This window comes from Hordeum vulgare, chromosome 3H (assembly GCF_904849725.1).
Source record: "Hordeum vulgare subsp. vulgare chromosome 3H, MorexV3_pseudomolecules_assembly, whole genome shotgun sequence".
Taxonomy (NCBI): Eukaryota; Viridiplantae; Streptophyta; class Magnoliopsida; order Poales; family Poaceae; genus Hordeum; species Hordeum vulgare.
In genome coordinates this window covers 177056300-177080455 of record NC_058520.1, presented here as the reverse complement: position 1 = coordinate 177080455, position 24156 = coordinate 177056300, and the positions used below count along the sequence as shown (strand labels likewise).

General features: G+C 46.5%; 1 protein-coding gene across 1 annotated transcript; it reads left to right on the top strand.

The window, feature by feature from the left end:
• Positions 1–4425: 4425 nt before the first annotated feature.
• Positions 4426–9600, top strand: LOC123443413 (protein HOTHEAD-like). Its single transcript, XM_045119765.1, has 6 exons — positions 4426–4731; positions 5368–5722; positions 6778–7091; positions 7561–7949; positions 8782–9353; positions 9444–9600. The coding sequence occupies exons 1-6, from the start codon at positions 4473–4475 to the stop codon at positions 9496–9498; spliced, it is 1944 nt and encodes a 647-aa protein (XP_044975700.1). The 5' UTR covers positions 4426–4472; the 3' UTR covers positions 9499–9600.
• The last annotated feature ends 14556 nt before the right edge of the window (positions 9601–24156 follow it).

Below are 24156 nucleotides of genomic sequence, written 5' to 3'. Positions count from 1 at the left end.
TACTTTCTCTAAGGGAGCTCAGCCAGAAAGCGTTCAGGTCCATACATACAAAAAGAAAACTGATCACAAACAAATCCAACATGAACACATCGTGAACGAGTAACAAGAGAAGAGCATACAGAACCAACACCCACGTGAATGAGGTCAGCCGATTGAGACTTAACCAAGTCTCAGTCGACTAAGACCTAGAGGGACCCTTTCCAGAATCTGATTCTAGAGACCTCCCTAACAATCTTTCTATCAGAAAAAGTTATGTGCAAAAAGACTCTAGAGGGTAGGACCGAAACACTAATTATCCTACAACACCTCCAGGAAAAGAAGATATTCAGTGAGTCGTTGCTCTAGTAATTCGGCTGATGAAGCCACATAAAACCCCCAAGGAAACTATAGGGCTACAGAAGCGCTCACTGTTCTGAGAAGCCCATGAACCATATCTCCGGCCACATAACCACCAGTATGATCTCAAATTCCACTGTATGGCTTAAATGATTTGCTGGCGAGTTGCTACCATGATGAATGAATGGCAGCAGGCCCAGCTCAACCATATCGATTAATTCACTATTTATGTCCTCTCATGTTGTCTGTTTGGTGCTTAGCTCACTGATAAGCATTCGTAGAGGATGTTAAGACGCTTCCATCAGCTCTGGTGTACAGTCCAGTTCACTGGCCTCTGGGTAATCATCTCATAACAGAATTGCTTTCTTCAATGACGGACAACCTAGCAAGACAGCCATCATGTGCTCAATTTGCAGATGCCACACAAGTCCTTGCTGTGACCACCCAAACATGTTGCCAGTTGGCGCTCCATGTACATGTAATAAGTGCACCATCTAGGTTCGCTCTGAGCTCTTGCATTCAGAAGTAGTACATTCGTAGTTTATCCTAGTAGTTATGCGAAATACAACGAAAGTAAGACCCTGTTCGGTATCCCGCCGCTCCCCAACTCTGCTCCTGAAGCTGGTGGAGCTGCAGTTAAAAAAGCAGGAGCTGCAGTTTTCCAGCTCCGCGGATTCCGGAAGCTGGAGGATTACCGAACACGGTCTAAGATACCATCGTTCTATCATCAATGTGTTTTACTTGACACCCAAACCCGAGATGATTGTTAATCATATGATCAGAACGATTCCACATAGTATAAAACAGCTGCAATGTAATGAATTTTGTTTCATAGTCTCTGTTTCGAGTTTTCTGACTTAACACTTGAGATCAGAAAGCAAGAAACATTTCTACTGTTAGAACACTTCAGAACCTCCGTCATGCAGTCATACTGTCCCCGGAGGCCCGCACCATGTGGCCTTTCCCTTCTCATTTAAGGATTTGCGTTGCAATACCGCTGGTTTTCTATGTGCATGCTGGATGCAAGTAGACGGTCCATTACACTACTACGAACAGAATAATCATCATTGGTAAGTAGTTCGTGATAGTTTCCTTGCAGGTCCGATTTTCGATCTTACCGAGCACATCCCATTGGCTCCCAGGAGGTCCCTGTCCAACAACAGAGGCCTTAAAAGAAGGCGACGCCATTCTTGGTATGCCAGAATTACACATGGATCATCATTTTTTTCAAAACAGGACTTGCTCCATTTTATAGATAAATCATAAATCAAAGTACACGGCCGAACGACAGAGGATAGATAAAAAGGCTTTTGCAAAGCAGATTCCATGATAGACGGACAACATAAACGCATGTGTTTATGTTTCCGAGTAAAAAAATATAGGTATACCTGAAAATACAGCTATGATAGGACATCTAAGCTCCACGACAACGCCCTCAAAAGGAATCGCTGCCAAGTCCAACGCGGAGAAGGGTCTTCGCGCAGGACCCTGGCACATCATCATGGCTGAAAAGGGTGAAATGGAAACAACTCGAGCAAGTGTTTACACATGAGGTAGATAAAATGCTTGGGATTATTCCTAAGCGTTTCAGTAGTCGACTTGTTGCGGGGTATCCATTATACCATTTTGGTGGTTGATGTGATGGGCATAAATGCTGTACCTTTATTGCTGAACATTGTTTCAAAGATGATTTGGACGTCCAATTACAGTTCTTTCTTTTAGTACATTGTACTGTCAAGTTGACATCAAGAATTTCGACCAGTACCGAACGTCCATGCCTTTTTGTTCTTTCCAGCGAAAACACAGAGCCTTGCGTCTCGATGCATTGATGGAAAGAAGAGTTTTACAAGCTCAAAGATGGAAGACACCCAGAATTACAATAGGACGCCAGTAATAGGCACTACCTCAACTGGTAGCAACGCCGGCCCTTGCCCATAGCCTAGCTTCCGACTGGATAGTGTCAAGGAGGTCGACTAAAATGAGTCGAGCGTTGTCAAAATGCCTATGTAATCTACACGTCCATACGCTACTGGAAAATCCATCTGTGCCGGCTGCTTACTGTTTTGCCAAGTTCCCACCACGGGCTCTCGGCAATGACCATGTAAGCCGTGTAACGGTCTCGGTAACAGTTCGAACTCGGCACAGACAAAACAAACTCAGCTTATATATGACCTATGTTGGGTGCTGGATTGAAAGCACCCTGCAAATCTGGCGTCACGTGGTGATCACGGTAGCTGGCGTCTGTCACAGCGAACCGTTTTTGCCCGAGACTCGGCATAATTTTTGCCCGAGAAGGTTAACCTTGATGGGCAGGTCGTGCCTCAGAAGGACACCTTTCGATATTTGGGTCAATGCTGCAAAAGAACGGGGATATTGATGAAGATGTGAATCATTGAATCAAAGCCAGATGGATGAAGAGGTGCCAAGCTTCTGGCATTCTCTAGGGCAAGAGAGTGCCACAAAAGCTAAAAGGCAAGGTCTATAGGACGACGGTTCGACCCACAATGTTGTATGACGCTGAGTGTTGATCGACTAAAAGGCAACATGTGTAGTAGTTAGGTGTGGCAGATATGCGCATGTTGAGATGGATGTGTGGCCACACAAGGAAGTACCGAGTCTGGAATGATGATATACGAGATAGAGTTGGGGTAGCACCGATTGAGGAGAAGCTTGTCCAACATCGTCTGAGATGGTTTGGGCATATTCAGCATGAGTCTTGAGAAGCTCCAGTTCATAGTGATCGGCTAAAACATGCCGATAATGTCAAAAGAGGCTGGGGGTAGACCGAACTTGAAATGGAAAGAGTTTGTAAAGAGAGATCTGAAGGACTAGAGAATCACTAAAGAACTAGCCATGGACAAGGGTACGTGGAAGCTTGGTATCCATGTGACAGAATCATGAGTTGGCCGGGATATCTGATGGGTTTCACCTCTGACCTACCCCAACTTGTTTGCGACTACATGCTTTGTTCTTTTTTAATTGTGAAGTAATTAAGTTATTATATAATTAGTAGTTGGTATATACCTACCTACTGGGTAGTACTAGACGTCCATACCTATCACTGACAATTCCTATGTAATCTAGACTCTAGAGAACGATGATGCTAATCTCAAACTTGCTAGTTGCTAACCAACTGAGCGAGACCATTCAATAACAGACACACTGGTGGTACACAACCATTTTCTAAACTAAAGGCAGTAGAGTATCATGCATCTTGTCAATATCAGGCCAGATAGTGGTTTGTCATCCTAAGCAGTGTCTTTTCTACACCCTCATCAGCCCTTCCCTTTCTTGAAAGCAACACCTCTGGCCTTTAATCTCTTGGCAGACGGAACGAGGTAAAGAATAGAATTAAGAAATATAGCCTTCTTTCCCTCAAGAAAACAAGAAAGAAATCCAGTCTTCTTGGAACAGGATTCGGTTGAAGGGAGCTGGTTTATTAAGAATAGAGTCTAGGTGAAGGAGGACTCTTAACTGCATCAGAAATTGTCTACCATATTTAGTTTTATTCAAAATGGTCAATGGCCTACTCAGATTATAAAGATACACATAATCGAAACAGGCTTTCACCCTGCTTTACAGATACACATGTCTATTTAAATTGAATAAATTTCACAAAGTTACATGTCTTGTAATTGAAAGGGGTGCCCCTGTCTATTTCTAAAAAAAAAAGAGTGAAAACCTATCCCAGAAGTACGGATTTGAGGATCAATCTCACAAAAGTACAGATTTAGGGAGCAAGTATATCACAGAACTTTTCCTAAAGAAGTATCACAGAACTACAGTACATTTTAAGAAACAAAATGGCCTTTTTCAAGAGATCAAAGTTGAAAACAACCAACCAGTTTCAGAGTTCATGGTTGAAAAGTGAACTTGTACAATAGCTCACGTTTGAGAAGTGGACATTCTTCAAAACCTGCCTAGTCACCGAAAATGAAATAAAAATGTCAATGAATTTGAAAGAAGCGAGAGAGAGACATGCATGTAAATCAGGGTGGTGGATAATATATTCACAGCAGTTTCGTTGTGGTTGGTTGGCTGATGAGGAAGTCCATAAATCTGACTTGTAGCACTACTGGACAGTGCTGCACTGCATTGAATGGCAATTAATGGTGTGGGTGAGCGCCCTTGAATGAATGTACACAATAGCTCTCTCAATTCCACGGTGCTGCTACCCTCTACATAAACGAGTGAAATGCATTGGGCAAGGTTGCGAGGTGGAGAAATCAGAGACCACGAGACAGAAGGCAAGTACGCTACGCACAGTCAGAGGTGGCTGGGTGGAAAAGACAAGGAAGAAAAACAAGGGGCGCTCTTTGGTTTCAATGGGTTTGATCAGCGGAGGGGTGTTCTTCAAGATCTTGGCGTTCCTCTGCTTCATCAGATTATCTCAAGGTACATTCCTTCTACTTGAGCTTATCTATATGCTTCTCAAAACTGCACGGTGAACCTTTCATTTCTCCCCTAGGAAAAAGCTCAATGGTTTTTGCCCGGCTCAAAAAATAAATAAATTCTCAATGGTTCATGGTTGGAGTTTGACTTTGATCCCACGATGTTCACTTCCTTTGTTTCTGCCGATAAGCTTGTTGTTACACCCACCATGGTTATTATCTAGAGATTTTGAATTCTGCTCTGGAGCATGGGCCTTTATTTACATATTTTGGATACATTCAGGCCACTTGTCATCTATTTCAACTTATCCTACACTCTGATTTTGATACTGCTTTCTTAGTCCTGAAGTGGCACTCTGTCATTATAAGAATCTTTGGTGTGTGATGGTACATAAGAAAGCGCCATTTCCAAGTAAAAGGCTGGAAAAACAGGGTGTGGAATCTGGAAAAGATGGGCACCTTCTTTTCACAACCTGTAGAATTATTTATAACCAGAAGAAATCTGATGAAAAAGAGTAAGAGTTTAGCATAACCAGGTTGAGGCATCCTTATATATCAAGATAGAAGAAGAAAACTGATTGAGATAATAACCTGAAACCAAGCAGCTTCAGGCAATAATATCGAACACTTTAACTTGCAGGAAGAAACCATTCCGCATCACCGGATCTCCCTCCCCTCCGGAAGGCAAGCAGTTTCTCCAAAATCCAGCATGAGGCGTATGACTACATCATTGTCGGCGGAGGCACGGCCGGATGCCCATTGGCCGCAACGCTGTCGAAGAAGTACAAGGTGCTCTTGCTTGAGAGAGGTGGATCTCCATATGGCAACCGCAACATCTCATACCTTGAGAACTTCCACATTTGCTTGACCGATCAATCGAAGAATTCCCCATCTCAGGGATTCATCTCCACTGATGGTGTCATCAATGCCCGAGCAAAGGTTCTAGGTGGAGGAACATGTATCAATGCCGGCTTCTACAGCCGAGCCAACCGAAGGTACACAATGTGACATGTTTTCAGTTATCTAACCTAACATAAGATCCAATTACTTTGCAAATAAACCTAATCCAAAGTCAAACAAGTAGCTAGTTTAATAGCCTGAGTAGGAAACATGGTTGATCAGATATAGCAGGATATTTCACAGCTACCCAAGCTGAAGCCTCACCTGTAGGTGTTTTAGTACGTCACATTCACAAACCAGTGTTCGTATCTTCTGTCTTAAGCAAAGATTACACTAGTATCAACACTAAAGAGTCAACAAAATGGCTGATGGGAGAAGCCAACGACCTTAGAAGCCAGTTATAATTGCCAGGCCAATAGGTAGCCATAGAAGTGCAGTACTACAAAACCTTTTCAGCCCCATAACTGAACCTGGTCGTGAAATACCTTATGCTTTGACTGGATGTTTTTTTACATGGATTTTCAATAGCTTTTAGTTGAGTATCATAGTGGTAGAATTGATTTTGAAGTTGCAGGAAAGATATCAGACGCATTAATGGTCGCTCAACAACATTAGAGGAATGTATCTTGGTAGTACAAAGGAGTAGTTTGTTAGGAGGGAAGCCAGTAAGGCTATCTGACTTTCTTATGCGAGTTTATATAGCTGCACACCGATGCATACTATGGAGTGGTGAAGGACTGAAAATGAGATGGAAGAAAAATTGCAAAAGATCACTAATACATTATTGTTTGTTGGTAACATAGAATGATGAATAGCCAAATAGCCGAATTCCACTAAGATTTGCGGTAAGTTCTGAAAGGCTTAAAATGTCGTGGCAGAATTCATTAACCATTGCAGTATCTGAGTTTTTTTTTAAACATATGCAGTGCCAAACTAGAAAAATATATGCCAATTATTACAGAATCATTAGGAATATAAGAAGGAAATTGCTCACATAAGCATATGACCAACTATAACTATAAGATAGCGTACAATCTGGTTTCAATAAGTTGGGCAACTGTGCCTATTAGACTGAACCTATCATGTCAAAAATTGCTATTAGTAAGGCTTTATAAGTTTGTAACCAATTATAATGTGCTTGCCCCTGCAGATTTGTGCAGGATGCAGGATGGGATGAAGAGTTGGTGAATCAGTCCTACCCCTGGGTCGAAGAGAGGATTGTTTATTGGCCAAAGATTGCGCCTTGGCAAGCCGCCCTTCGTGATGGTCTGCTTGAAGCAGGGGTATCGCCTTACAATGGATATACCTATGACCATCTCTTTGGAACCAAAGTTGGGGGAACCATCTTTGATGAGGCTGGGTACCGGCACACTGCTGCTGACCTCTTAGCTGCTGCAAATCCTAACAACCTCAAAGTGCTGCTTCATGCTAGTGTGAACAAAATAATGTTCAAAACGAGACATGGTAAGCCGATAATCTAAGTAAGGCATAGCTCTTATAATCACAAAAAAGTTGCATGGTAGAAAAGAACCAGCCACCCAGTGAGAAATGTGGTAACTGAAGATCACACAAATTTCAGGAAATTGTTTCACAAAATTTTAGTACAAATTTAACTTATTTGTAGAAAAAGGAAACTGAACATGAAAATGGTGTTTTGAGGATTCAAACCCATGGGTCCATGGCGTCCACTTATAAAGCATGATGAGCACATGCGCCTTTAAATGGTGACTGTGTTTGCCAATAATTTTCTTCTGGCTGAATGTAGTTAGTCTCGGTCCATTGAGAAGTCCAGTTGCCAGCACCGGACATACAATTTCCTCCATAATCTGTATATTCACTTCGATAAGAAGGAAGCTAGGAAAACACATACTTCAAACAAAAACAGTAGGTACTGCACAATCATTTTGTTATAGTAACCTCATCTCTTGCACAGGACATCAAAAACAGAGTGCTATTGGGGTTCAATTTACGGATGAGAATGGCGGGCACCATCAAGCCTTTCTCAGCCAGAAGAGAGGCAGTGAGATCATTGTCTCTGCCGGCGCAATTGGAAGCCCCCAGCTGTTATTGATCAGCGGCATTGGACCAAAGAGTGAACTTAAGAAGCATAACATTCCTATAGTTCTTCACAACGAACACGTGGGTAAAGGGATGTCAGACAACCCACTGAGCTCCGTATTTATACCCACCAAGGATCCCCCAAAGCAATCTCTTATTGAGACTGTTGGAATAACTGATGATGGTGTGTTTATCGAAGCCAGCAGCGGTTTTGGCCAGACAGGGGAGAGCATCCACTGCCACCATGGAATCATGTCTGCTGAGGTTTGGCATCAATCAAGATTGTTACCTGAAATAAAACTGAAGGACTTCATTACAGTTTACAAGTACCATGGTGCATTTCAGTTCACAGAAGTATCATGATAGTGCATTTCAGTTTACAAAAGTATCATGGTGCATCACAAAAGCTTTTGCGCAAAACAATACATCTTGCACCAGCAATCTATAAAAGTATGCACCCTAAAATGGGCTTTTTGGAGCCAACTTCTCAAGCTTTATCTGTTAAGCTTTAGTTTGCAGGTTCCCAAGATAAGCATATAGACACATTGGAAATATATACTAACATGTACTCCCTCCGTTCCTAAATACTCCCTCCGTCCGGAAATACTTGTCCTAGAGATGAATGTATCTAGACTTATTTTAGTTATAGATACATCCATTATATCCATTTCTAGGACAAGTATTTCCGGACGGAGGGAGTATAAGTCTTTCTACAGATTTCACTATGGGACTACATACGGAGCAAAATGAATGAATCTACACTCTAAAGTATGTCTATATACATACGTATGTAGTTTCCTAGTGAAACCTCTAAAAGATCTTATATTTAGGAACGGAGGAAGTAGGTAAGAATCAAATTATGCAGCAGCTACACTCATTTGCATCTACCTACTTTCCTATCCGTATCACATAATAAAAAAAATCTGAATTCTTTATCATCAATGTTATAAACTAGAGTTACCTTTCAAAGTTATTGTTGACAGTTCGATTGTACAATCGGAATGAAGTGTCTTAGAAAAACTTAAGAATATGTTCACTTCCCTTTTTAGAAGCATGACAGTTTTCATGCTTATGACCTTTTGGCATTCTAATGCAGATTGGGCAGTTGTCGACGATTCCTCCAAAGGAGAGAAGTTTAGAAGCAGTCCGTAAGTATGTACGTAACAAAAATAGCCTACCCAAAGAAGTATTCCATGGAGGGTTTATTCTTTCGAAGATTGATGGCCCGTTGTCTACTGGTAATCTAGTTCTTGTGGATACTGATCCCAACAGCAATCCTAAGGTCACCTTCAACTACTTCAACCATCCACAGGATCTGAGACGATGTGTTTACGGGATCAAGACCATAGAGAGAATAGTTAGTACAAACACTTTCTCAAACTTTACTCCCAAAGATGGTGGATATTCAATGGAAAAACTGCTCAACATGAGTGTAGCAGCTAACATAAACCTGATACCGAAGCACACAAATGACAGCACATCCTTGGAGCAGTTTTGCAGGGATACAGTGGTCACCATCTGGCATTACCATGGTGGGTGCCATGTAGGCAAGGTGGTTGACCAACAGTACAAAGTTATTGGCGCCTCAGGCCTCCGGGTAATTGACGGATCAACCCTATCCAGGTCGCCAGGAACAAACCCACAAGCCACAGTCATGATGATGGGCAGGTACAGCACAGAAACATAATATAGTTTGCATTTTAGTAAATTCATTTCAACTCCAGGGTTTGATCTTTCTTTGCCGTGTTTGACGTGCAGATACATGGGAGTAAAGATCTTAAGGGAAAGGTTAGGACGAGCGGCTGGAGTATAATAATAGATACTTGGACATTATTATCTTGTTCATCATGTAAGAATGTGACTTAGGAGAGAAGTAAATAGTAATTTTTGAAGAGATTCATCAACGACCACCAAAGAAAGAAGCGTTAGGAGTATCATCTGTATTCTTACCATTCATGTGGATATATATATATACTAGCAAAAGGGCCCGTGCGTTGCAACAGAAAAAATACCACACGTTTTTAATCTTTTTATAATCATTTTGATTTATTAAAATAATAAGCTAACTAACTAATGTAGTCAGTCATATCCTATTTTGTTAAGAAATCAACTCGTCCATTGTTAATTCCACCATGATGAGAAATTGAGCGGGACAAGCAAAGCAAAACAAAGAGGCTACGTGAATTGATCAATGGACTGTTATCTTATTTCACTCATGGGGTAGAGAATGTGGGATTAGATGACAAACTGAAGGTGGTTTCCATTCTCTGTCTCTACAACAATACAATCTTACATTCAATACATTCATTCATCAGCAAACAAATCTCCACAAAACAAAATTTCTTGCCGGTGCTTGGAACACGGTTGGAGGCATGGGGAGGGGATCTCACAGATGATGAGTTCCTGCCGGAGGAGGGGATACGATGAGGGGAGCAAGGGTTAGACGCCTCTATCTGGCCATAAGGAGTCGCCGTTGCCGCGCCATAACCTCGGAGTTCCCCGTGTGAGCCATGGAGGCCCGTCTCAACCTGCAAGTACTTCGCTCCGCCGCGCCTTATCCGCGCGCCGTCACCGTTCTACATCGAGCAGACGCATCATCCCCAGTCACTCCAGCTGTCGCGTTGATTTGATCCAGAAGCTGTGCTCGAGCGCCGAAACGGGGGCAGCAAGCGGGCAGAGGTACGGCCGCGGAGGCGGGTGGGTTGAGATCGACAACAATGGTGGTTGAGGTCGGCCGCGGAGGCGGGTGGGTTGAGATCGACAACAGTGGTGGTTGAGGTCGGCCGCGGAGGCGGGTGGGTTGAGATCGACAACAGTGGTGGTTGAGGTCGGCCGCGGCGACGAGTGGTGTGGCAGCGGCCTGGGCACAGGCCAGGGTGGACCAGGGTCGACGCGATGCGCTTGAGCGCCGCAACTGGGGCAGTGAGCGGGGAGAGGTACGACCGTGGAGGTGGGTGGGTTGAGATCGGCAGCGGTGGCGGTTGAGTTCGGCCGCGGCGGCGAGTGGTGTGGCGGCGGCCTGGGCACACGCCAGGGTGGCCCAGGGTCGACGGGAGGAGCCGGTGCGTACGGGTATAATTTTTGCAGCGAATCATTTTTTCCTTTTGCGTTGCAGATAAATGATGAAGCGCGAATTGAATAACAAAAATTACAGGGGCTCTTTTATAAAAATGTCGCGGTGGGTTTTCCGACGGAAGCAGTAGGCGCTTTATTATTAGGTATATATATATATATATATATATATATATATATATATATATATATATATATATATATATATATATGGCCTACCAAAATATTAGGTTACATTCACATTCCCACCCTTTTTGCTCCAAAGGATCTAAAATAAAGCATTCATATGATAGTTCCTTACACTGTGGACAAGACAAACTCTACGAAATGTAATCATAGACTATGAAACATTTTGATTCATGAAGAATCAATGTGCAGACAGTGCCATGTTATCTAGAATTATAGAAAATGACACTAACATGTCAGAAAATAGCGTCAAACAGATTAAAAAAATATACGGCCGGGCGCTAGATCTTATAACCATCTGTTGTTGGTAGAAGCAGAGGTGAATTCTCCAAATCACAAGGAAGTAACCTCTCTTGTCCCCTAATGGCTTCTTCAAGTACTGGTCCAGGAAACAATGAGGATGATGATGAACATCAACCACAGAAAGTAAAATAATCTCACTCATATGCTTTAAGATTTCACTCAACTATATCCAGTCGTGTGCTTCCCATCCTTCAAACTACAGGCAATTTGGTTCCCATCCTGTATTACAAAGAGCAAGAATCAGATCCTTCCACAACAAATAATTTGTATCACGTGTTTTGGTCTGTATTGCGTGATAAGATCACGAGTACTCTCTCCGTTCCTAAATATAAGTCATTTTAAAGTTTTCACTAGTGGACCACATGCAAAGCAAAATGAATGAATCTATACTTTAAAGTGTCTCTATATACATCCGTATATAGTCTTCTAGTGCAACTTCTAAAAAGACTTATATTTAGGAACGGAGGGAGTAGTAGTGAAACTGCAACAAATTATACCAACAGAAGGTTATTAAAGCTTGGCATGAGATTAAGTTGGACTTACCTGATTCTTTTTGTTCTAGCTACCTGGGCGTGGAGCACACCCTCTCCGCGCCCAGCTGACATGAATCATCGGGAGCTCCTCCGTGTTGCCGTGCTTGCCCAGTTGGCCAGGTGACTTGTCTCCCGCTCGTCAAACCACTTCCTCGCACACTGGACGAACATGCAAGTACCCCAAAACTTCAGAATCTTCAGAAATGTAGGTGTTCAGTTCAGCAATGTAATCTGCACTTCACATACAGTCTGAACAGAAACGGGGGCGACGCCTCGGGAAGGTCGAGGCCGATGTAGAGCAGCAACGCGAGTGCGATCTGCAGCAACGCTGGAACCAAGTTCTTCCGGCGCCTGTCCGCTCGCGCGCGACGGCACCGGTGAGGCTGCTGGTCGCAGCCTCTGACAGCGTCGTCTCAGCGGAGACATCTAGCGGAGGGAGCGCGCCGTCGTATGGACGTGGGCGGCGCGACCACGGTGGTGCGACGGGGCAGAGGACATATTGACATAATGCCAAATTTCCGCCTGCCGCATTCCTTCACGGCGACCTCCTGCTCGAGTCGGCGGCCGCGGTTGTTTTTTCTTTTTCTCTTTGAGGTTTTTTATTCTGACGAGGGGTTTCTCTTTGAGGTAAGGTTGTCCTTACGAGGTGTACCAGTATTCCGTCTTTGACTTCTTTGATCCACAAGGCCACAAGAATCTTAAAACATCACTAACCAGACTCTAAAAAACAATCAAGTTGACACACTTTACTCAATCAGGCTCGTCTCTTGCAGGCGAGGAGAATGAACGTTGCGCTTATGCGGACGGGGAGATGGCACAAGCTCATATACGTTCCCAAAAAATCGACGAGAGTAATTAGGTCATCTATCCCCAACTATCTCACCCTATTAAGCTTCATTTGCCTCACTGCCCAAACCCATGCCCCCCGCTTCCCCCTTCAAGCTCGTCACGGGCTATTTCTTCACCGACGAGCAAGTAAGCGACGCCATCTTCTTCAGCTGACGGTGGTAGGCGACGACGATCCTTCTTCGTTCTTCTTGTACAACACCCAACATTCATCTTTATGGATACTACATCCCAAGCGCCAGTGGACCAATGACTAGAGCCCATGCACTAGCTGTTGAAGCCGAGGTTACCTCTCTCCTATTTAAGCTCCCTATTTATTCAAACAGACAAGGCTACTACCTCAAGCAAAAAACCATTTGTATACTTAGGTACCAAGGAGACAACCGTGGAGAAGCTACGAAACAAGGTTAAGCTAGGACGGAAGAGGATCAAGGAGAAGAAGCGGAAGTTTTTGCACATGCCCGGTCGTCCGGACTACTACTCTGGTGATCCGGGCAACGCCCGAATGATCTATCTACCAACCTGGATGTCTGAAAGGCAATAGTGGTTTTCGATGAAACGGGCCATCCGGGTCCTGGAACATCTAGTAGTTGCTCGGACAATCTGGCTAGCTACCCGGACAGTCTGTCCCTGCGTGTGGGCAACCCGGGCCAAGTGGCCGGGTATCCCTCTCTCACCCCCAATCTGACTTGTTATAAATAGATGCCCCTCCTCCTTTATAGGGTTAGGAAAGTATGTTGATCCAAATTAGAGAGCTTCGCTCCTTGTACCTCATCCTAGAGGATCAAACTCTCCTGAGTGAGTAGGATCTCTCAATAATCAAGGCCTCCTAAGTAAGAAGGATCTTATCATAGATCAACAAGACCTCATTGTAGGAGATATGCCCTAGAGGCAATAATAACAGCTACTCCCTCCGTCCTGAAATAAGTGTCTCAACCTTAATACAATTTTGTATTAGAGCTAGTATAAAGTTAAGACAGTTATTTTGGGACGGAGGGAGTATTATTTATTTCCATGTTTGTAATTAATGTTTATGTTATGTGCTATAATTGCAATGGTCCTTGAGCCCGTATATCCATAAAGGATTAGAGGAAAACCCATATGCATGTGTGGAGTTATAAACGGTAAACTGTATTCCTAGTCGTGCCTCTAATACTAGCTCAAGTACCACATGATGGTTACATTTTCCTAATCATGGGAATGGGTATGCTGGCAACTTTGAGGACACGATGTTAAAGAACACTTGTGTTGACCTGACCCAATTGTTGTTATGTTATGAGATACATTGTTAATGGTTTATAACACAAAGAAAGTTAAATGTTTGCATACTTAGAACATGAGAGTGTCGAGTTACTTCATACTTGCTTCGTAAAACTTTTGGGTTTGTTAAACATCGTCTTTAATAGGTTGTCTATTATGATTGCTTAGGGGTTCATGAAAAAGTATGACAAGGGACTAGATAGCTCAAGGTTGGGGTTTGCTCCTCCGACGATGGAGATATATTCTTGGGTCCCTCTCGGTGTTATGGTATCCATCATCCTCTAGCCAAACACAGTGTGATTTGATCACAGGGATGCCGAAATGTGGGAACGAGAAAAGAGAACAAAATAGGTAACGAGGAAACTGGCATAGTGAATAAGTTGTTGATTCACGAGGATGTCGACAAATATCACCTTGGTTTTTTGTAACATATAGCGAAGCAAGAGGAACAACACACAATAACTAAAAGGTTAAATCGAATATTCATTCGTGTGGGTACATGGGTCAATATGGATGTCCATGGTTCCTCTATTCATCATTGGTCGGAAGGTGTTCCAACCATGTCTATACTTCATCGAACGTACATGGTCACACACTTAAGGGTCATGTATTTGCTTAGTACTAGACATGGAGTCTGGGAGAAAGTAACCAGAAATGTTTTGGAGACACCAGAAATGTTCCGTAGAGAATACCAAAAGTGTTTCCGTGAAACCAAAAAATGGTTTCGGGGTAAACCATCAAGGCAAAAAGGTTTTGGCACGCGTCCTAATTTTTTTGGAGGATGCCGGAAATGTTCTCGGAGCTTCCAGAATTTTTATGGAGAGAACCATGTGAAAAAAACAGTGTCCCCGGATGGGGGTCAAGATACCACGAAATATGGGGAGTGTTTTATGAGGCGCACCCTTTAGGGGGCATCCCTCTTTTGGTGGAAGGTGGTTAGGGGAATGGTGGGGCAGCCTCCACAAAATGGTTGGAACATGATGTAAGTGGGGCCACTTGGGGGCAGCCCTTCATGGTTCGGCCATGGTAAGGGATATTGGGAAGGGCCCCCTCTTTTGGACAGCTAACCCTTGCCCCTTCACCCATGTCCTTCTCCAATAAATCGAGGAGGAGAGGATCTCACGAAATCCATCTCATCTCACATACAAAGGCATGCAATAATCTGACACTCTGTCTCCCCCTACACGAAATAGTTTCATGGTGCCAAAAGGATGCCTAGTCTCTGGTTGGTATTAGTTCAAGATGGTGAAGCCCAGCTGGATAGATGACACTATACGGGTGCAACCCTGTAGAGAGATCATACCTTCAGTATTTTGTTCGAGGAACAGTCCGAGTCTGTCCGTGGGCTGATCGAGGGACCGTTTCGAGGGAGAAAAATCCTCATGTTTGAGAGGTTGTAAATTCCTAAATGGAGGGATCAACACCAACGATATTCGCCAACTCTACTTCCGCTGCGCTACGAGTTCATAGGTAAGGATCACATCAAACCTTGTATGCTTATTCATAGTGGTCATGGGCTAGTGCATAGGACATATTTTTTGTTTTCTAATGCATTATCCTACACTCATATGGGAGAAGGATCTCACTAGATCATCAAGCCCCCATCTCCTTTGGATTTGTGAAGATTTTACCCTTGCTACTATTTTTTATTTGTTTTTCATCTACCTTTGTAGGTCTCACGTGTACTTGCATATCTAGTTAATGTGTACTTGGATGTCTTGAGTGTTCCCTTTGTGTTCTTGAGAGTTCCTCCTCCCCGCTCCAAGTTGTGAAAGATTGGAGAGCCTGGGCTCCCTACCTAACATCGTCTTGGTATCATGAGCAAGGTTGATCACATCTTGGACCCCCCCCCCCCCAATTTTTCTAGCCAACTCTTGTTTGTTCTTATCTAATTTCTAAAATCTCCGCAGAAGTAGCCTCACCCACTTTCCTGGATCTTGTGAGATTTTGTTGGATTTGGTCCATAAATTTCATGTGTTGCATGTCGATCTAGCCTTCCCACACCTCCCTAGCCTTTTCCCCATGAAATCCACCCCTTCGACCCCCACCCAATTTGTTTACTTCCACCCCAAAATCCAAATCCTTACACTCACGTTCGGCAATGATTGACCTGCCTGGCATGTCCTGACTCAAACCTAGACAATCCGGATACCATCTCAGATCATCTAGTTACACCTGAACCTACTGAATCTTTCTGCAATTTTTTTGCCACCGATCGCTTTGTGGTTATTTGTGTTGTGGTTTTCTACATCCTAAGGTGTTTTGGCTAATTATGGGCAGCTACATCAACACCATTAATTCGTCAATGGTAGTGACCTACACCCTTCGACACCACAACCGAAAGCAAGGCGATTACCTCGCCAACCTCGATGAAGGTATCCATTATGTCATGACTTATACTCCCTAGCTAATACAATTGATATCCCCGAGCCCTTTCCGTGCCTTACCCATTGAGACTAGCTATTTGAGAATTGTCGGGCCTTGCTACATGTGCGCCACTACTTGTGAGTTGCATTGGATTTTTCCCCAAAGAGGAAAGGTGAAGCAATATAGTAGCGATAAGTATTTCCCTCGATGAGAATCAAGGTTATCGATACCGGTAAGAGAATCATGACTTATAGTCCTAGGCTAGGGTCATAGGCCTGCCCTGTAGGTCCTACCCAAGGACTACCCCTCATAAGGGACAAGGCCCTTAGTCAGTTCCGACTGAACTAAGGAGTTCCCATCATCCAGTCGGTAACAGATCCTCGACCATCCAATCGGAGACGAGCATTCGGAGAATATCAAACTAAGCGACTGGATTCCACTATGTGCATCGTAACCCCCTTGGAGGGAAACGGTCATACGTTTCCATGTGCCTTTATTAGCATTTAAGGCATACGTTACTTGTAACGTAGGCATTTATTTGCCACTACTCCACCCCTGTGCACCGAACCGTTGTGGAGGGCAGCACACTCTATATAAGCCACCCTCCCCCACTGGTGCAGGGGTTAGCAAATCATTGTATTCTATATTCCACTCGACAACAAGCTCCCAGAGCACTGAGACGTAGGGCTATTACCTCCACCGCAGAGGGGCCTGAAATCATACAACCTCGCCGTAGCTAAGGCTCTGCCCATCCTTTCGTACCCTATACATCTACTGTCAGACTTATACCCACGACAGTTGGCGCCCACCGTGGGGCAGGCGTCTAAGCGACTTCCGGCGAGTTTGCGACTACATCGTTTCGTCATGTCGTTCAGTGGAGATTCGAGCATGGGTCACGAGATCCTCTTCGGCGCTCTCTCCTTCATCGTCGACGATTCGGCATGGCTTCGGGACGCCCCTCTCGACGACGAGGCGCTTCCCCGCCGCGGGGCTACGCACTTTCGTGCCGGCGCCCGCGGCATTCTTCTTCTCCAGCAGTCGGCTCCGGTGTCGACCTACACCGCCGTCACGCGCCGCAACAAGCGGTCCCGCCGTCCGCGGCTCCAGCATTGGGTGCAACACGCCCAGGCGCGCCAGAACGCGTCTTCACAAGTGGCGGTCCTAGAGTCGGTTGTGGTTGCCCCGCCGTCCCAGCGCTCGGACTCAGTTCCGACTGAGTTTCCTTCCGAGTACGTGGGTCGCGGGCCTGCAGCAGAAGTACACATGGCCAACTCTCATGAAGGTCCCCGTCAAGCTGGCCGGAACGAGCACGAGATCGGCGAAAAATCCGGCGCTCGCCGCCCACTTCGCCGTTCTGCCAGTCGGCACACTCGGCGGAGCAACGTGGAGTTGTTCCGCACACCCATCCTCAACTTGGCTGCGGCTGCCAAGATAGCCGATTCCCTTCAGCCGACTGATTCAGAGGCTGGCAGGGGGATCGAGCAAATCCGCGCCATGTTGCACATGGCGCAACAGCAAAATTCGGCGGTCTCTCAGTCGCACAACAGGATCCACAATAGTTCTGTTCATGCGAATACGCATCGGTCAGTTCACAGCCCTGGTTCTCATCAGCGACACATGGGAGGCAGCCGTTCCATAAATCCCGAAGATCGTCGCCGTTCATGCACCCCTCCGCGGGGTGGGCCCTACGGGCCCCGACATCATGATGATCGGCATTCAGTCGGAGACACTTATGACCCAAGGCCCGACGCGAGAGGGCATATCGCCGAGCGAAGGGTCGACAGGGGCCGAGCCCACCGCGATGGTTATGATATTGACCGTCCGAGTGGAAGCAGGACCATCGTTTCTGGTCCCGAGTGTTTCAGTCGAGCAATCCGTTCGGCTGACATCCCTCCCAACTTCCGATTGGCGACGGGGATCAGCAAGTTTACAGGAGAGTCCAAGCCAGAAACGTGGTTGGATGATTACCGAGTGGCAGTCCAGATCGGAGGGGGGACGACCACGTCGCCATGAAGCACCTTCCTCTGACGCTCGACGGCTCGGCGCGAGCGTGGCTGAACCAGTTGGCCCCCTCAAGCATCTACAGCTGGGCAGATCTGGCCCGAGTGTTCATCAGGACCTTCGAGGGGACGTGCAAGCGCCCGGCTGGCCTTGTGGAGCTCCAGCACTGTGTCCAGAAGCAGAATGAGCCCCTGCGCGATTTCATTCAGTGTTGGAAGACCCTCTACCACACGGTGGAAAACGTCACAGAACACCAAGCAGTCTGCGCCTTCAAGGCAGGCATGCGGTACAGGGATCTGTACCTGAAGTTCGACCGAACAGGCGACATCTCCATGAGCAAGATGATGGAGATAGCGACACGCTATGCAAATGGTGAAGAAGAGGACCGCATCCGAAGCAGCAAGCACAAAACAGTCGCCGACGGAGATGGGAGTAACACTCGGAAGCAGAAGCAAAAAGCTCCGTCCACTCCGCAGGCAGAAGCTGCAGCTGTTACCAACGCCAAGTTCAAAGGCAAGGGGAAGGCTCAGTTCACCCCCAAGAAGAAGCAGTTCAACAATCCCATCCTGGACCAGCCATGTCCGATTCATACGAAGATGGATGAAGAGGGCAACGCCATATATCCGAGGCATACCACTCGGCAATGTCGCCTCCTGATCCAGGGATTCGGCGAAGGGCAACCGAGTGAAAAGGACAATGAACAGGATGAGGAGGATAAGGAGGATCCGTTCCCCCAAGTCCATGCAACACTGATGATTTTCACTGACGTTGAGAGCAAGAGTCGACTGAAGCTGGTGAATAGGGAGGTGAACATGGCCACCCCTACCAACCCCAAGTTCCTCAAATGGTCTCAGACTGCGATCACCTTTGACCAGTCGGATCATCCAGCACACATACCCACCCCAGGGAGACAGGCTTTGGTCGTCGACCCAGTGGTAGAAGGAGTCCGACTGCGCAAAGTCCTCATGGACGGGGGCAGTGGCTTGGACATCATGTACACCGACACTCTCAAGGGGATGGGCATTCCGATGTCCAAACTCAGCGAGAGCAGCATGCAGTTCCATGGAGTCGTCCTGGACGAAAGGCCAAGTCACTCGGCCAGATCGCGTTGGACATCGTTTTCGGCTCCGACAAGAACTTTCGCAAGGAAAAGCTGACGTTCGAGGTGGTGGACTTCCAGAGCGCTTACCATGCAATTCTGGGCCGCCCGGCGTATGCGCGTTTCATGGCCCGTCCATGTTACGTATACCTGAAGCTGAAGATGCCAGGCCCGAAAGGTGTGATCACCATCACAGGCAATCGACAGCGGGCTGAGGAGTGTCTGCAGCAGGGATCAAGAATCGCCAACCAGCAGATGGCCGTCCTCGAGCTTGACGAGTACAAGAAAACAGTCGACCCCGCTGACTTGATGCGTTCGAAGAAGCCAGCTTCGAAGTCTGCAATCCAGTCGGCGGGAGAGACGAAGAAGGTCAGCATCCACCCGACGGACGAGACTGCTGCCCCGACGAAAATTTCCACCACCCTCGATCCTAAATAGGAAGCCGAGCTCACCCAATTCCTCCGTGAGAACTGGGACATCTTTGCATGGAAACCCTCTGACATGCAAGGTGTACCCAGGGAGTTGGCTGAGCACCGACTGCATGTGGATCCCACCGCTCGGCCTGTCCGAGAACGCCTGCGTCGGTCCGCCGCGCACAAGAGGAAGGCAATCGGGGAAGAGGTGGCCAAGCTTTTGGCAGCCAACTTCATTCGCGAGGTTCACCACTCCGAGTGGCTCGCTAATGTTGTCATGGTGCCCAAGAAGGACAAGTCGCTACGAATGTGCATCGACTTCAAGCATCTCACTAAGGTCTACCCGAAAGACCATTTTCCGCTCCCCCGCATCGATCAAATTGTCGATTCGACTGCGGGTTGCGAGCGTTTGTCATTTCTTGATGCCTACTCGGGCTATCATCAGATCCGTCTGTATGGCCCCGATGAATTAAAAACAGCCTTCATCACCCCATTCGGGTGCTTCTGCTACATCACTATGCCATTTGGTTTGAAGAATGCAGGAGCAACCTTTATGCGCATGATCCAAAAATGCCTTCTCGACCAGATCGGTCGGAATGTGGAGGCGTATATGGATGATATCGTAGTCAAGTCACGCAAAGGTTCCGTCCTGCTAACTGACTTGGCAGAAACATTCGCCAACCTTCGTAGGTACGATATCAAGCTCAACCCCGCCAAGTGTTCGTTCGGCGTTCCCAGCGGAAAGTTACTCGGTTTCTTCGTTTCCGAACGAGGGATCGATGTAAACCCCGAAAAGATCGGGACCATCGTCCGAATGGAGAGGCCGGTTAGAATACACGATGTTCAACGGCTCACAGGTTGCCTAGCGGCTTTGAGCAGGTTTATCAGTCGACTCGGCGAGAAAGCACTTCCTCTGTACCGACTCATGAAGAAATCAGATACTTTCGAGTGGACAGATGAAGCCCAAGTTGCATTCGACGACCTCAAAGTCCTACTTTCCACCCAGCCGGTTCTTACTGCTCCGCTCAGTAAAGAGCCCCTTCTTCTGTATATCGCGGCTACAAATCAAGTCGTCAGCACTGTTCTTACAGTTGAACGAGAAGAAGAAGGCAAAACATACAAAGTTCAGTGGCCAGTGTATTACGTCTCCGAAGTCCTGACTCCTTCCAAGCAGAGGTATCCCCACTATCAAAAACTTATCTACGGGATTTACATGACTGCGAAGAAGGTGGCTCATTATTTCCAAGACCACTCGGTGTCTGTCGTTTCTGATGCTCCGTTGTCGGAAATCCTCCACAATCGGGATGCATCGGGCCGAGTGGCAAAGTGGGCAATGGAGATGTTGTACTGCGATATCAAGTTCGAGGCCAAGAAAGCTATAAAGTCTCAAGCTCTGGCTGACTTCATAGCAGAATGGGTAGAACAACAGCAACTGACCCACATCTACTCGGCTCATTGGACAATGTTCTTCGATGGTTCCAAGATGTTGAATGGCTCCGGCGCTGGCGTTGTGATCGTATCGCCAAAGGGCGACAAACTCAAGTATGTGCTGCAAATACACTTTGATTCCTCCAACAATGAGGCAGAGTATGAAGCTCTCCTTTATGGACTGCGCATGGCCATCACACTCGGCGTCCGTCGCCTGATGGTCTATGTCGATTCGGATTTGGTGGTTAATCAAGTGATGAAAGAGTGGGACGTCAAGAACCCCACCATGACCACATACTGCAATGCAGTGAGGAAGCTCGAGAAGAAGTTTGAAGGTCTAGAACTCCACCACGTTCCGTGACTGAAGAACCAAGCAGCTGATGAGTTGGCAAAACTCGGATCCACTCGGAGACCAATCCTGAGTGACGTCTGCCTCGAGCACCTCCACCTTCCCTCAGTTAAAGAAGATCCTTTCACAGAGGAACCAGTACAACCAAAGAGCTTGACAGATCCGACTGAAGTCGACGTACCTGCTGTGGTTGATCTGATCATGGAGATTCTTGCTGTCATCCCCGATTGGACTGTGCCGATCATTGCATATATCCTGAGGCAGGAGTTACCAGAAGACGAAGTCCAGGCCAGGCAGATAGTCCGCAGGTCGAAGTCGTTCACTGTCATTGATGGCCAGTTGTACAAGGAAAGCATTTCAGGCGTTCTTCAACGATGCATCTCCCCAGAGGAGGGACAGTTGATCCTGGAAGAAATTCACTCGGGAACCTGCGGTCATCACGCCTCTTCAAGAGCAATCGTTGCCAAAGCATTCAGAGCTGGCTTCTTCTGGCTACATGCAAACGAAATGGATAAAGATATGGTCGACCGATGTGAAGGCTGTCAGTTCTACTCCAACAAGTCCCACAAGCCAACATCTGCGTTGAAGACAATCCCTCTTGTGTGGCCGTTTGCAGTATGGGGATTAGATACAGTCGGTCCATTCAGGACAGGCCAAGGAGGATACACACATCTGTTGGTGGCAGTCGACAAGTTCACAAAATGGATTGAAGCCAAGCCCATCAAGAAGCTCGACGCCCTAACAGCCATCAAGTTTGTCAGGGACATCATCTCCAGATTCGGGGTACCTCACAGCATAATCACGGACAACGGGACAAACTTTGACTCGGACAGATTCAAAGGTTTCTGTGCAAGCCAAGGTATCCGAGTGGATTTTGCATCTGTGGCGCATCCTCAAACAAACGGAGAAGCAGAGCGGGCGAATGGACTTATTCTGCAAGGTTTGAAGCCCCGACTCCTGCGAGAGGTGGGTCATGCCGCTGGCGCATGGGTCACCGAGCTATCTTCAGTGCTTTGGGGTCTCCGCACAACCCCGAATAGATCTACAGGGGATCACCGTTCTTCCTCGTTTACGGAGCAGAAGCGGTCCTTCCGAGTGACTTGCTCCACAATGCTCCACGAGTCGAACTCTTCTCCAAAGCTGAAGCAGAACAAGCAAGGCAAGACGGAGTGGACCTTCTAGAGGAGGAGCGCGAGATGGCACTGACTTGCTCAACCATTTATCAGCAAGATCTGCGGTGTTTTCACGCGCGACACGTCAGGAGTCGTACATTCCAAGCAGGCGACCTGGTGCTCCGAGTGGATCAGCAAAGACCTCACAAGTTGGCTCCCGCCTGGGAAGGACCCTTCATCATCTCCAAGGTGCTGAACAATGGAGCATACAAACTCTACAACATCGGCAGGGAAACAAATGAGCCGCGAGCATGGAACGGAGATCTCCTGAAGCGCTTCTACACGTGACCGTCGACTGAAGCTATGTAAAGAACAATTATTGGTGAAATAATACAAAGCAGATTGTTTTTGCAGATTCAAAATTCTTCCGCGGTCGCAGACTCCGGTCTCAAAAAAAACTTAGCTGCAATCAAGAATCGCCTAAGTACTGACTTTCTCCGAGTGTGCACTAAACGTCGCACTCGGGGACTTAGCTGCGATCAAGAATCGCCTAAGTACTAACTTTCTCCGAGTGTGCACTAAACGTCGCACTCGGGGACGTAGTTGCGATCAAGAATCGCCTAAGTATTGACTTTCTCCGAGTGTGCACTAAACGTCGCACTCGGGGACTTAGGTGCAATCAAGAATCGCCTAAGTACTAACTTTCTCCGAGTGTGCACTAAACGTCGCACTCGGGGACTTAGCTGCGATCCAGAATCGCCTAAGTACAAACTTTCTCCGAGTGTGCACTAAACGTCGCACTCGGGGACTTAGCTGCGATCAAGAATCGCCTAAGTACTGACTCTCTCCGATTGTGCACTAAACGTCGCACTCGGGGACTTAGCTGCAATCAAGAATTGTCTAAGTACTAACTTTCTTCGAGTGTGCACTAAACGTCGCACTCGGGGACTTAGCTGCGATCAAGAATCGCCTAAGTACTAACTTTCTCCGAGTGTGCACTAAACGTCGCACTCGGGGACTTAGCTGCGATCAAGAATCGCCTAAGTACTAACTTTCTCCGAGTGTGCACTAAACGTCGCACTCGGAGACTTAGTTGCGATCAAGAATCGCCTAAGTACAAATTTTCTCCGAGCGTGCACTAACCGTCGCACTCGAGGACTTAACTGCGATCAAGAATCGCTTAAATAAGAAAGCTTCCTTCGACTGTATCCTACAGATACACTCGGGGACTCAGCAGACCCTCATTGAGGCTCATGTAGATGTCAAGACCACTGACAATTACACGAGTAGCAGAACCTCATTGAGGCTCATGTAGATGTCAAGACCACTGACAATTACATGAGTAACAGCCCGTTCCGAGTACGACCTTACAGCCGCACTCGAAGACTTAGCCGCGATCACGAATCGCCTAAGTACTCTATTGCCTTCGAGTGTATCCTGCAAGTTCACTCGGGAACTCAGCAGACCCTCAGTGAGGCTCATGCAGATGTCAAGACAACTGA

What these genes read in the sequence shown, in the direction of transcription:
- LOC123443413 (XM_045119765.1), top strand. Translation starts at nt 4,473, where the DNA reads ATGTACACAATAGCTCTCTCAATTCCACGGTGCTGCTACCCTCTACAT. An exon ending in AATGTTCAAAACGAGACATG is followed by an intron (nt 7,092 to 7,560) that starts GTAAGCCGATAA and finishes TCTCTTGCACAG; the next exon opens with GACATCAAAAACAGAGTGCT. An exon ending in ATGGAATCATGTCTGCTGAG is followed by an intron (nt 7,950 to 8,781) that starts GTTTGGCATCAA and finishes ATTCTAATGCAG; the next exon opens with ATTGGGCAGTTGTCGACGAT.